Source organism: Podarcis liolepis (genome assembly GCF_965112155.1).
Source record: "Podarcis liolepis genome assembly, chromosome: 5".
Classification (NCBI taxonomy): domain Eukaryota; kingdom Metazoa; phylum Chordata; class Lepidosauria; order Squamata; family Lacertidae; genus Podarcis; species Podarcis liolepis.
In genome coordinates this window covers 100,724,233-100,738,756 of record NC_139556.1, presented here as the reverse complement: position 1 = coordinate 100,738,756, position 14,524 = coordinate 100,724,233, and the positions used below count along the sequence as shown (strand labels likewise).

General features: G+C 48.0%; 1 protein-coding gene across 4 annotated transcripts in view; it reads left to right on the top strand.

Moving 5' to 3' along the window:
* Positions 1-14,524, top strand: part of MASP1 (MBL associated serine protease 1) — a 123,342-nt gene that overhangs the window by 52,551 nt on the left and 56,267 nt on the right. For 3 of the 4 annotated variants that reach the window (XM_083504139.1, XM_083504136.1, XM_083504137.1), the window contains exons 7-8: positions 419-537; positions 6,980-7,058. In XM_083504139.1, coding sequence (XP_083360265.1) covers positions 419-537; positions 6,980-7,058 — 198 coding nt within the window. Of the gene's footprint in view, positions 1-418; positions 538-6,979; positions 7,059-8,687; positions 11,568-14,524 lie in introns of those variants that run through there. The other variant, XM_083504138.1, reaches the window with a different exon arrangement.

Below are 14,524 nucleotides of genomic sequence, written 5' to 3'. Positions count from 1 at the left end.
TCAAATATATAAAAGGATGTCACATAGAGGAGGGAGAAAGGTTGTTTTCTGCTGCTCCAGAGAAGCGGATACGGAGCAATGGATCCAAACTACAAGAAAGAAGATTCCACCTAATCATTAGGAAGAACTTCCTGACAGTAAGAGCTGTTTGACAGTGGAATTTGCTGCCAAGGAGTGTGGTGGAGTCTCCTGCTTTGGAGGTCTTTAAGCAGAGGCTTGACAACCATATGTCAGGAGTGCTCTGATGGTGTTTCCTGCTTGGCAGGGGGTTGGACTCGATGGCCCTTGTGGTCTCTTCCAACTCTAAGATTCTATGATTCTATGATTCTATGATTCTATGATTTCATTTCCAAAATGTCACAATCCTCACCTGGGGGCTCCTCCCTTTTCTTTCTCTCTGCCTGCCTGCGCCCCACAGGAGACCCCTGCCCACTTGTGGAGCCTCCTCCCCACGGCAAGATCGAGCCCTCCCAGGCCACGTACACCTTCAAGGACCAGGTGGTCGTCAGCTGCAACACCGGATACAACATCCTAAAGGTACGTTGGGGGGGGGGCGTGGCAGCACTTAGAGGATGTTCCCTTGCACATTCTAGAATTACAGAAGGTATTCCGGCTCCTGATTGGATCCCGGAATGTCCTGTTTCCCCCTTCCAGCGCTGCTGAGGTCAGGGAGGAGGATGAGCTTGTAGCGGTACCATTATTTATTCATTCATTCATTCATTCATTCATTCATTCCCCGCCCATCTGGTTGAGTTTCCCCAGCCACTCTGGGCCCCTGCCAATAGAATATTAGAAACACGATAAAACTTCAATCATTAAAAACTTCCCTAAACAGGGCTGCCTTCAGATGTCTTCTAAAAGTCAGATAGTTGTTTATTTCCTTGACATCTGATGGCAGGGCGTTCCACAGGGCGGGCGCCACCACCGAGAAGGCCCTGTCTTTTTACTTCTTGCAATGAGGGAACTGCCAGAAGACCCTCAGCACTGGACCTCAGTGTCTGGGCTGGACGATGGGGGTGGAGATGCTCCTTTAGGTATATAGGACCAAGGCTCTTTAGGACTTTCAAGGTCAGCACCAACACTTTGAATTGTGCTCGGAAACGTACCGGAAGCCAATGAAGGTCTTTCAGGACTGGAGTTGCCATGCTGTCTTGCGGAACCAAAAAACACAGCTGCTGACTCGTGCAAGAGAGCAGCACCCAAAGACACACGTCCCACTTTAGTCCAGTGGAAATTTGGAGGGTATGCTACTGGGAGCCCAGCTGAGGGCTCCGTCACATTTGCCTCGTTGGTCCCAAAATTAACCAATTGGAAAGGGGTGTTGCCCAGTGATAGAGCATCTGCTTTTCATGGAGAATGTCTCAGGTTCGATTCCTGGTATCATCAGTAGGGCTGGAAAGACCCACGCTGAAACCCTAGAGAAGTGCTGCCAGCCAGTGCAGACAGTATCAGTTAGCTGGACCAATAGTCTCACTCAGCATACGGAAACTTCCATTGTTCTACTTTCAATGCTATAAAAAGGTAAAGCGACCCCTGACCATTAGGTCCAGTTGCGGACGACTCTGGGGTTGTGGCACTCATCTCGCTTGATTGGCCGAGGGAGCCGGCGTACAGCTTCCGGGTCATGTGGCCAGCATGACTAAGCCACTTCTGGCGAACCAGAGCAGCGCATGGAAACACCATTTACCTTCCCGCCGGAGCGGTATCTATTTATCTACTTGCACTTTGTTGTGCTAGGTTGGCAGGAGCAGGGACCGAGCAACGGAAGCTCACCCCGTCGCGGGGATTCGAACCGCCGACCTTCTGATCGGCAAGTCCTAGGCTCTGTGGTGTAACGCACAGCGTCACCCACGTCCCTACTTCAATGCTATACCTTCTTGCTTAAAACATCTTGTTTTGCATTTTTGGTCATTAGCCTCTTTGGACTATGAACTGGAGGAAAGGCAGGGTTTTTTAAACACAAAAACCTAGAGGGGTCGTCTGAGGACCTCTTTATTGACCACCCACCCTGATTAGTTTGCACAATGCCTGCATGGAGGTCAGATTCAGTCTTTATTGAGCATTTGTTTACAGGGCAGTTATACAACAACTGGAAGCTGCTTTTTAATTACAGCTTCTATTTTTCCCCTCATATATTTTAATTATTGCTTTTGACTAGTTCGTTTTTATTACTATCTATTTCGAACCGCAGCTGGGAAATAACTGACAAGGAGCATTCGTCCTAAATTCATCCTGATTTTTTAACAGAGTGTTTAGATTTCACAGAATCATAGAATGTGGGATCCCCAGGGGACATCTAGTCCAACCCTGTGCAATGCAAGAATCTCAGCTCAAGCATCCATGACAGTTGGCCATCCAACCTCTGCTTGAAAACCTCCAAGGAAGGGGAGTCCGCAACCTCCCGAGAGAGTCTGTTCCACTGTCAATCAGCTCTCATTGTCGGAAAGTTCTTCCTGATATTTAGTTGGAATCTCCTATCTTGTGACCTGAAGCCATGGGTTCGAGTCCTATCTTCTGGAGTAGGAGAAAACAAGTTTGTTCCTTCTTCCGTGGGACAGCCCTTTAGAGATTTGAAGATGCCTATCCTATCTCCTTTCAGTCCCCTCTTTTCCAGATCCTTCAGGCTTAGTTTCTTGAGGATGCTCCCTCCAGAGCATAGCTGTCAGCTTACAGATTTGAAAATAAAGGACCAGCAGCCTCGAAAATAAGGGATCAGCAGCCAAAATAAGGGATTTTAGTCAACAGGCAGCCAAACGAAGCCTCAAGCGGTGGTTCCCACAGCGCAGCAACCCGGCAAAGGGGATGCAGCAAGGAAAACCACCGTCACCTCTCCGCTGGGAAGCGCTGAGCAAAGGCGAGTCCCCAGGCAATGCGGCTGATTTGATCGGCGCAAGGCATGCAAGCTCTGTTGGAGCTGGAACTTAACGAGTTAAGTTCTTCCCATGATGCCACACCATTCTGACGTCACTTTTGGAAGCTCGGGAGGAGCTTGGGCAAAGTTTGCCAGTCCCACTCTGTACTCTGTGGGGGAAAGGATGCAGTGCTGTGATGGCTGCAACTAGTCCTGGAAATTCCTGAGAAATATCGGAATAAAAGCTGTAAATAGACAAACCTGGACTCTGTGTGTGTTTGTCTGGAAGCCAAGCAACGTGACAGTTTACACCGCTGTGCAAAACTCTGCTATGGCGTGACGGAGAGCTCGGAGCAGAGCATGCGGCAGGAGAAGTGTGCCGGGCAGTGAAGAGCTAATTGAGGGCCATAAATCAATTAGCGGGAGTCACGCCTGATAACAAACTGCCATAGGTTATGGATGTCCTAAATCATCGCTTGTAAACCTGTCACGGGAGACTGCCGAAAGCTTTGATCTGCGGTGTCGAGCAGAGACGGCAGGAGGCGGAGGCAGAAGCAAACAAGCAAGCTGCAAGACGCAGAGAGTGCCTGTGTTGCTGAGAACTGCGCAGAGCTGAGGTATCGTTTCTCCAGGGAGAAATGCCAGAGGAGCTGATGTTTTTGTAAGTACAGCTTGGGGCCCCCTTGGGAGAACGGAAGGAGATGGCGGACGGCCATGATTCATTCTCCGTGCCTTTCGAAAAGTTAAACGGCCAGAATTGGGGAGAATGGAGCAGAAAGCTGAAGGCCTGGCTGGTAGCCAAGGGTCTGTGGGACGCGGTCTTAAGGCCTCCACTGCCTCAACCAGCCGCCGGAGCTGCAGCAGCAGTAATTGCAGATGCGCATGCTTCGCAGAGAAAAAACCAGAAAGCCCTGGGAGCTATAGTGCTCAGTTTGGAGGGTTCAGAGTTGCCCCATGTGGAGGGTTTGGAAACTGCGCATGAAGCTTATGCTGCTCTTGAAAGAGTGCACCACAGGACCACGGCTGGTGCTAAAATCCACACCACCAGGCGTTTGTTTGAAATGAAGCTGCGTCCAGGTGGGGACATAAGACAGCATGTTACAGAGATGCTCTCTGTGTTTAATGAACTGCGGCTGTTGCAGGTGAACTTTACAGATGAATTGAAGGTTTATATTTTGCTAAGCTCTCTGGACAAAAGTTATGACAATTTATGTCTAACTCTGGAGTCTATGAGTCCGCAGGATCTGACTTTGGCGTACGTCACAGGACGCTTGGCTGACGAACAGGAAAGGCGCATCAGGGAGAGCAAGTCTGGTGCAGGTAGCTCCACCGGGAAAAAGGGGGGGGCTAAGCAAGATGAGAGCTTTGTTCAGGCTTTTGCCACTCGTCGGTGCTACGTGTGTGGATCTCACAGTCATTTGAAAAGAGACTGCCCACAGAAAGGGAGGGCAGCTGGACAGGAAGGCTTCAAGGACACCTATCATGGAAATCAGTCGGGTTTCCATGGGAACCAGTCTGGGAGAGGAGGCCAGCCTGGGAACGCAAGAGGAGGACGTGGAAAACAACGTGAGGAGACGTATCAGATAACAGCTAGTCTGGCTTTGTCTGAAGACAGCTGTGACAAAAGCACTGAGCTAAGTTTTGTTATTGACTCTGCAGCTAATCGCAATTTGATTCCAGAGACACCTGCTGTCGAGAGGTGGAACTGCACGGCAATTCCTGCTGGGAAATCTGTACTGTTTGCAAATGGACAGAAAAGAAATTTGACTAATGTTGTAAATCTGCATTTTCGTATTTTGCAGGAAACGCTGGAGTGTTGTACCGTTCCTGGGATGCACCACTGTCTTTTATCTGTGCCTTATTTACTGAAAAAGGGATTTGCGGTTTGTTTTCAGGATGATGTGTGCACAATCTCCAAAGGAGGGAGGATGCTTGCCAAGGTTAAAAAGGGGCAGAATGATCTCTTCATTCTTAAAACGTCTCTGGAGGGTGATGGGAAGGTTGAGAAAGCACAAGCACTACGTGCTACAATTCCCAATCATGATGAATGTGTTCATGCTTGGCATACACGAACAGCTCATAGTTCTCTAGAAGAACTACAGGTGCTACCAGAAGTTTCTAAAGGGTGTAAGATCTCAGAATGTGGATCTGCTGTAAAATGTGAAACTTGCAAACTGGCAAAGGTAAAAGGATGCAGTTATCCAAAGGTTGAGAGGACAACCACTAGGCCTTTTGAACAAATTCACATAGATTTGTGGGGTCCTGTAAAAGAACCAAGTCTGGGAGGGTCAAGGTTTCTGCTCTCGATGCAGGATAATTTTACACAGAATTCCTGGACACACGGTCTCAAATCCAAGGATGATGCAGCACAGCTGATCAAACATTGGATTGAGGAGGTAGAAGTAAGGTTTTCCACCAAAGTGCAAGCTGTCACGAGTGACAGAGGAGCTGAGTTTACAGGTTCCGCTTTGCAGAAGTACTTTCGCAAGAAAGGGATACGTCACACAGTGACTTCACCCAATCAGAGGGGGGAGGCAGAGCTCAAGTGTCAGGCTCTGGTTAAAACTGCACAGGTGTTGCTGAAAGATTCTGGGTTACCTCCAAGGTTTTGGCTGGAGGCAATCAAGTATGTGAGCTTCACCTGGAATCGCACCTACAATTCCATGGTAGGGGACACACCGTTTGGGCTGTTGCATGGCAGGAAACCCCAGATTCATTTTTTGCGTATGTTCGGGTCACATGCATCTGTGTCAGTACCTGCTGCGTTGCAGGGGCCAGATGGATCCAAGTTCCGGAAAATGATCTTCTGTGGGTATGAGCCAACAGCGAGTGCATGGAGGTTTGCATTTCCATCAGGTGATCAGAGTAAGTTACTGATCAGCAAGCACGCTGAGTTCTATGAGCAGGATGAAAAATCAAAACCTGCTTCCAAGCGTGATGTTCTTTCAGAATGTCTTTCTGATTCAGAACAGGAAGATTCTGAGGGGGAGGAAGAAGAAACTGAGTCTGATGATGACGATCAGGTAACTGACCAAAGTCAGGAACAGGAGGAGGTATCTGTAGTTTCTCCACAGGTTAAGAGAACACCCAAAAGCGAACCCAGTTCTCCTGTGAGTGTAATGGAGAGGATTCGAAAACGTTTTAAGTCGGAAGGGGAATCCTGTGAAGCTGAGGACACAGGTCCTGGTGGCAGTGAGTCAGAGGTAACATCTGAGTTTGTGCCCAGAAGGTCCAGTCGCTCAACAAAGGGCATTCCACCTGAAAGGTACCAAGCGAGAAGTGCGTGGGCCAGGTTCGCACAGTGTGATTCTGGGAGTGTTGAAGGGGTTCAACAGGTGCCTGGGAAAGATGCTGGGAAGGAGCACAAGGCAAAGGGAAAGGTGTTGAACTCAAAAGGGTCTTGTCAGAAGGTGCGGCAAAGGGGGGTGTTGGAGCTGGAACTTAACGAGTTAAGTTCTTCCCATGATGCCACACCATTCTGACGTCACTTTTGGAAGCTCGGGAGGAGCTTGGGCAAAGTTTGCCAGTCCCACTCTGTACTCTGTGGGGGAAAGGATGCAGTGCTGTGATGGCTGCAACTAGTCCTGGAAATTCCTGAGAAATATCGGAATAAAAGCTGTAAATAGACAAACCTGGACTCTGTGTGTGTTTGTCTGGAAGCCAAGCAACGTGACAGTTTACACCGCTGTGCAAAACTCTGCTATGGCGTGACGGAGAGCTCGGAGCAGAGCATGCGGCAGGAGAAGTGTGCCGGGCAGTGAAGAGCTAATTGAGGGCCATAAATCAATTAGCGGGAGTCACGCCTGATAACAAACTGCCATAAGCTCCACCCCCCAGTCGTTCTTAGACTCCTTATTGGGTGAGCAACGCAGCCAAGCAACACAGTTGGAGCCTCCCTCCTCCCTGGCTGGCAGGGAGGGAGAGGAGCTGCTTCCTTTGAAACCCGGGAAATTTACGGGACATCATCAATAAGGGACAGCAGCAGGACACAGCGCTGGGATAAGGGACTTTCCCGCCAAATAAGGGACGGTTGACAGCTATGCTCCAGAGGTGTGATCAGGAAGCCTTCATAGCAGTTGCATTTTACCCCTCCCTCTTCCACAACGCTCCCCCGTTGCTTTTTTGCAGGATGGCGTGGAGAGCGAGACGTTCCAGATCGAGTGCATGAAGGATGGCTTGTGGAGCAACAAGGTCCCTATCTGCAAAAGTAAGCCCCTCTTTCCATCCTTTCCTAGGTGCTGGCATAAAGGGACACGCCTCGGATGAGATCAAAATATCCATCAACATTCTTCGTGTCTGGATGGGGTGTTCTAAACAAAATATGGTTTTAGCCAGTGCTGAAAAGAGCTCAGGGAAGGCGCCTGCCGGGTGTCGATAGGTGGGGAGTTCCAGAGTTTAGGGGTTGCCACGCTAAGCGATCAATTTCTTACAAATGCAGAGCGGGTTTTACGTATGTGGCACCCGTAACAGATTGAATTGGGCAAGAGGCAGTATATACTGCACATTCAGGAGCCTCTTCCCTCCAGTTGATCCTCAGTGAGGTGCTCACTCCAGATGATGATGATGATGATGATGATGATGATGATAATAATAATAATAATAATACCCCGCCCATCTGGCTGGGCTTCCCCTGCCACTCTGGGCGGCTTCCAAAAAAATATTAAAATACTGTAATACATCAAACATTAAAAGCTTCCCTAAACAGGGCTGCCTTCAGGTGTCTTCTAAATGTCAGATAGTTGTTTTTCTCTTTGTCATCTGGTGGGAATGCATTCCACAGGGCGGGTGCCACTACCGAGAAGGCCTTCCACCTCGTTCCCTGTAACTTGGCTTCTTGCAGTGAGGGAACCGTCAGAAGGCCCTCAGCGCTAGACCTCAGTGTCCTGGCCGAATAATGGGGGGTGGAGACGCTTCTTCAGGTATACTGGACCAAGGCCGTTTAGGGCTTTAAAGGTCAGCACCAACACTTTGAATTGTGCTCGGAAACGTACTGGGAGCCAATATAGGTCTTTCAAGACTGGTGTTATGTGGTCTCGGCGGCCGCTCCCAGTCCCCAGTCTAGCTGCTGCATTCTGGATTAGTTGTAGTTTCTGGGTCACCTTCAAAGGTAGCCCCATGTAGAGCACATTGCAGTAGTCCAAGCGAGAGATAACCAAAGCATGCACCACTCTGGCGAGACAGTCCGCAGGCAGATAGGGTCTCAGCCTGTGTACCAGATGGAGCTGGTAGACCACTGCCCTGGACACAGAACTGACCTGCGCCTCCATGGACAGCTGTGAGTCCAAAATGACTCCCAGGCTGCGCACCTGGTGCTTCAGGGGCACAGTTACCCCTTTCAGGACCAGGGAGTCCTCCACACCTGCCCACCTCCTGTCCCCCAGAAACAGTACTTCTGTCTTGTCAGGATTCAACCTCAAACTGTTAGCTGCCATCCATCCTCCAACCGCCTCCAGGCACTCACACAGGACCTTCACCGCCTTCACTGGTTCTGATTTGAAAGAGAAGTAGAGCTGGGTATCATCCGCATACTGATGAACACCCAGCCCAATGATTAAGGATTCCAGACTAACAAACACACAAGACCCACCCCCCTCCCCCCGGGTACCGTTTGGCAACACGGAGTGTGATCAATAACTTAGTGCCTGCCCTCCTTGCTTGGGGAATTGAGGCTGTGCATCCTTTTGTGAATGGCTCCTGGTGTTACTGGCTGCCTCCTGCATGCTCGCCCTCTCGCCGCCTGACTACTAATCCCTGCTTTCTCTTTCCCCACTTCCTGCCCTTCCTGGCCCCTTCTCTGGACTTTCCTCCCTCCCTTCCTCTTCTGCCTTCGGAACAGTTGCTGGAGCTGAAACAACAGACAACAGGACGGAGATCAAAGAGGAGGTGGAGCCCGTGGCAGACTGACCAAGGTGTCTTGTGCACGGCACCGTTCAGAGAGCGGGTGGTCCAAAGACCTTACCTGGGGGCCGCTTCTGCCACCATCCCAGTCACCTTTCACAATTTCAGGGGAGGCGCCAGCTCCCCAGCTTCTGCATTCATTATGCCTCGGATCCTCTTTCTGCTCGGACACGCTCTTGACTCTGGGATTGGCGATAGAGAAAGCAGAACATAGGCATCAATGCACGGCGTGAAACAAAAATGTGCTCTGTAATTGGGGGGAGTAACTCCAGTGATGGCTTCCACAGGTGTGGGGCGTGCATGCGCTGTTTGCCTCTGTTTGGTTCTGTGCTTTGGGACACTCCATGCCTGCATCCACATAAATGAAAAAAATATTTTTTTTTGCTGAGCTAACTCTGCTTTTCTTGGTGATGGGCTGTCCCCCCCCCCTTTGCTCAATGTTAACTCATTTCCTGACTTTTACCCCAGCACTGAGATGGAAGGTCCAAGTTTCTCTCTTTTAACATGGTGTTACATCTATCGTTCCTGAATTCAACCGGCTGAAAAGCAAGTCTGGGGTGAGCGGCAGACCCCTTTAGATGCTTCAAATCCAGCAAGCATCGGTAAACGCATGGGGCGATTAGGATCGTAGCGGCAGGCCCCGCCTCTGACTTCCATGCGCTGACCATGTGCACCTTCAGATCAACTCATGGAAGCCAAAGTGGGTCCTCCAGAGGTCCTGTTTGTTGAGCGGTCGTCTTGATTTGGTTGCACAAAGCTTATGCAGAAGTTAGACTATGGCCCCATCTGCCCTATGCACTTAAAGCACTGTGATGCCACATTAAACAGTCACGATTTGCCCCAGAGAATCCTGGGAAGTGTAATTTGTTAAGGGTGCTGAGAATTGGTAGGAGGCCTCTTATTCCCCTCCCAGAGCTGCAATTGCTAGAGCGGTTTAAGAATCAACCCATCTTCGAGGGAACTCTGGCACCCTTAAGAAGCTCTTCGTTGCAAAGCTCTGTGTATTGATGAAGTGCGCTGCCCGCTTTTAAAATTAGTTTCATTTTACTTTTCGCTAATATGCAAAATTATGCGGACTGAAGGGCTGGCAGCTTTTCTTTCGCATGGTGCTCCGGTGCCTGACAGGCAGAAATCCAGAAGGCGAAACTTTTCCTAGCATGAAAACGCAGCGTTGGGGAAAGTGGAACCTCCCTGATTTCTTTTTCTCGGGCAACAATTTTATCTGCATATCTGGTTTGGGGAGGGCAAGTTGTTAAGTTTGGGTGCTTTGGGGGGATTTTTAAAGCATTTTTTCAAAACAAGAAAACCTTCCCTACTTGCCACACATCTGGGTTTTCTTTGCCAATTCAGCAAAAATCCACCCGGACAGCCATAGCAAACAGTGTACACAAAATGACAGATACAGAGCAGGTCCAATTATTACTCCCCCAGCTTAGAGACCCAAGCAGATGGGTCTAACTCACATAGAAGCATGAAGGAAAAGGAGTAAAGTGCCAAGATTGATCTCCACTGTCATGAGGCCAGCATCCAAATAAAAAAAGGAGATTAAATTTCAGAGGGAACGCACCCTCTTGCCACGAATCACACTCCAGTTCCGGAAGGTCGAACACATCAGCATACATTGCAAGGTGGCATAGCTACCATCCCTAGACAAGATGCCTTGATTAAGTCAAGGTAACTCTGCTCATCTAGAAGTTAGGCATATTAGGTTTCTTAGCAACCATAGTAATGGAAGAGCCAGTTCACAAGCAAAGGTATTTGCTGGCATTGGGCTGATTCACACACTGGCTGTGGTTCCTGCATTGCAGGGGATTGGACTAAAGGACTTTTGCAGTCCCTTCAAACTCTGCAATTCTGTGATTCTGTGATGTTCAGCAGGCACAGCCCGTGTGGTACCCTTTAGGCGTTGCTGAACTACAACTCCCATCATCCTTGGCAGCTGGTCGGGGTGGCTGGGGCTGATGGAAGTTGAAGTTCAATAGAATCTGGAGGGCATCACATTGACTCTCCCTTGAGTCATAGGACCCAAAGCAATGTGAATGTTCAGTGATGTATTTAACTTGTTGAGCCAATTGTGTGCAACACTCCAGGTCTGCTTGAAGGGGTGCAATTTGGAGGGGTGCACTTTGAATTATGGATGGGGGATAAACTCAGTTCAGTTCACATTTAAAGGTGAGCCTACCTAATTCACACTTTCTGAAGCAACGCGAGAGCCGTTGACACGGCCATCCTTCAAAATTCACGCTTCTCCTAATTTTGCAGTGCAGGTCTCCAGCCAAATAATGTAGACATAAATGCATATACCAGGGTAAAGGGGACACGGCAATGCATACATTCGTCAAAATAACATACAAGAATGCATTGTATTAGAAGAAACTGGTTTTACAAAAAAAATGTGTCTATGATGCACAATCACACAGAAAAAAATGTGTATATCAGGTGAAATTTGCACTAAAAATGTTGATGGGTTTTCACGAGGATTAGGATTAGGAAATGGGAAGAACCACTTGGAAGATATTGCATTTGTTCCACTTTGTTGGTGGGGAGCCTTTGCAGTTCATTTTGGTTTGCATGCATAGCACTCATGCATCTTCCTGTTACTCATTCATTCAACCCACAGTTTTTTAAAAAATAATAATTGTTTATTGTTTTTTTCACAGTTTTATACATATCAACATAACCATTTCAAACATTAAATTAAAAGGTTCCTTCGAAGCTTTGGACCTCCTTCCCTCCATCCATGGGTTCCATGTTTAAAATTAAGTTTGCTGCATCTTTTACAATTATCCATCTATTAAATATCTATAATTATCATACAGTGGTACCTCGCAAGACGAATGCCTCGCAAGACGAAGAACGCGCAAGACAAAAGAGTTTTCCATTTTTTGAGTCGTTCCGCAAGACGAATTTCCCTATGGGCTTGTTTCGCAAGACGAAACATCTTGCGAGTTCTTGCGAGTTTGTTTCCTTTTTCTTAAAGCCGCTAAGCCGCTAATAGCCGCTAAGCCGCTAATAGCCGTGCTTCGCAAGACGAAAAAACCGCAAGATGAAGAGACTCGCGGAACGGATTAATTTCGTCTTGCGAGGCACCACTGTACAAAATTCCACCATACAAGTGCCATTACATCCCTGCCAGCGATTTTAACTGTTTACAGTGGTCTTTTAGATAAATTACAAATTTGCTCCAGTCTTTAGAAAATACTTGATCTTCCTGGTTTCGGATCTTCCTCATCAGTTTCGCCATCTCCACGTACTCCATCAGTTTCATCTGCCATTTTTCTTTTGTTGGTACCTCTCCTTCCTTCCATCTCTGGGCTAGTAGCGTTCTCGCTGCTACTGTTGTTGCATACATAAAGAGTCTTTTGTCTTCTCTTGGTAGCTCTTCGCCTGTTATACCTAGTAAAAAGGCTTCTGGTTTTTTAACAACTGCATTTTTAAACATTTTCTGGGAAATGATACATAATGAGATTAAGCAAATGCACCGCACACTTTTCAAAGCATTTTACAGCCAGGGGTTGTAGGTCTTTTTAGTTGCCTTTTGCACAAGGTGACAGAGGGCTTTAATCCACTTTCATTTCACGAGCCTGGTATGCCCATGAATTTATCCTGCAAAATACTGACAGTCCCGGGGTCAATATGTGTCCCTTGCCCAACACCACTTGGAGAGGGTCAAATCTCTTCAAAATGCAGGGGGGGGTGTTTAAAGCCAAAATAGGACAAATTCAGCTCGATATCTCCTGGAGATTGAGAAAGGTACCACGAGGGCCAAGAGGATGCCAGTTTGATTAATGAGTAGAATCAAAGAAGCCATTAGAGGCAAGAAGGCTTTCTTCAGGAAAATGGAAACATTCAACCAAACTGGGAGAGCAAAAAGGAATACAAACATGGAAAAAAGAAATACAAGCAGACAGTAAAGAGAGTTAAAAGAAAAGAAAAGAAACTGAGGAACACACTGCTAAAACCTAAAAACTGCACAGGAACAAAATTCTTTAAATGTATCAGTCTTCCTCGTCTTTGGCGATCACTTATATCTGGGTAAAATCGTCTTCCGTAAACACAGTTTTAACAGTTGGTCTGTAAGTTACTGTGGAGGCCAATTCTGGATCCACAGGTCCTTCCACAGTGGGGACATAGGTTTCCAGGCGGGAGTTGATCATAGTGAGTGTTTGCCAAGCTTGCCTTCCTCTTAGCACATTTCTCCCTTTCATCCTGAGTTTGAGCATTTTCAAAGTCCATGACACCTTTGGTCAAGACTGTTCTCCAACTGGAGCACTCGCAGGCCAGTGTTTCCCAGTTGTTGGTGTTTATACTACATTTTTTTAGATTTGCCTTGAGACAGTCTTTAAACCTCTTTTGTTGACCACCAGCATTACACTTTCCATTTTTAAGTTCGGAATAGAGTAGTTGGAAGACAATGATCAGGCATGCGCACAACATGACCAGTCCAACGAAGTTGATGTTGAAGAATCATTGCTTTGACATGGGTGATCTTTGCTTCTTCCAGGACACTGGCATTAGTTCGCCTGTCTTCCCAAATGATATGTAAAAAGTTTCAGAGACACCGTTGATGGAATCTTTCGAGGAGTTGGAGATGGCGTTTATAAGTGATCTATGTATCACAAGCATACAGTAAAAATGGTAGTACAATAGCTTTGTAAATGAGTATTTTGGTTTCCCTGTGAATGTCCCGGTCCTCAAACACTCAGTCTGGAGAAAGCTGCACTTGGAGACAGGGGCAAAGGAAGGCGTCGTGACACCCAGGGCAGGCCTCGCTACAGAGGGCGCATGTGTGGCATTGCTATGTATGACGCATGCACTGTATGTAGTGATGCCGCACATGCGCTGTATAGCGGTTTGCTGCCCGTGTCACTCCAGCACCATACGGACAGTGCCGGGATCCTCTGCTTGCAGCTGTAGCTGCAAACGGAGGATCCTCCAAATGCGGCTGCGGCGGCGCGATGGCTGCTCGTGCCGCCATGAGCCTCCACAGGTTGACTTCTTGTCACTCCTGCAAACATGGAACCCGGGGCGCCCTGCCTGCCCCCCTGTTGCGACACCACTGCTTGCAGAGCTCAGGTGATGCTGGATTTTGGCATCAATGTCAGCCCTTGTGGAAAGATCCAGCGACTGATAAATGCATCAGTAACAAGAGACCAGCTGGTGAGGCAGTTGGATGGCAAGGGAATCTAAAGTGTGCTGAAGGAGAATAAGGAGATTGCAGAGAAGCTGAAAGGATTTTTTGCATGTCTTTGCATACGGCAAAATCCTGTGCCTGAACTAACTTTCATAGGAAGGGAGTCTGAGGAATTGAGTAGGGTCGGTGTATGGACATAGCTGGAATACTGCAGTTGGAAGCAGTGTCAGGGCAGAAATCCCTTAGTTTTGCCCCAAACTCAGCTGAGAATGCTTGAAGAAATCAAAAGTGAAATTGCTCATCCACTAGCAAAAACTAACTATGTAACTTGTCCCTGAGATCAGCCTCTGTACTGGAGCACTGCAAACTGGCCAGTGCAACACTGATTTTTTTTTTAAGGTTCCAGGGGGATCTCGGATACTATAGGCTAGTTAGGTTAATATTATTGCTGCCTCCAACTGTGAAGGCAGAACACAGCCTTTGGGGTTGGAAACCATTGATTGCCCTCTCCTCTGTGAAGTTGTCTAATCCTCTTTGAAAGCTATCCTAGTCAGAGGCCACCGCTGTCTCCTGTGGCAGGGAGTTCCATAGTTCTATGTGGTTGGCCACACTGGGAAGAGGATGTGGGGCTAAGATGGGCA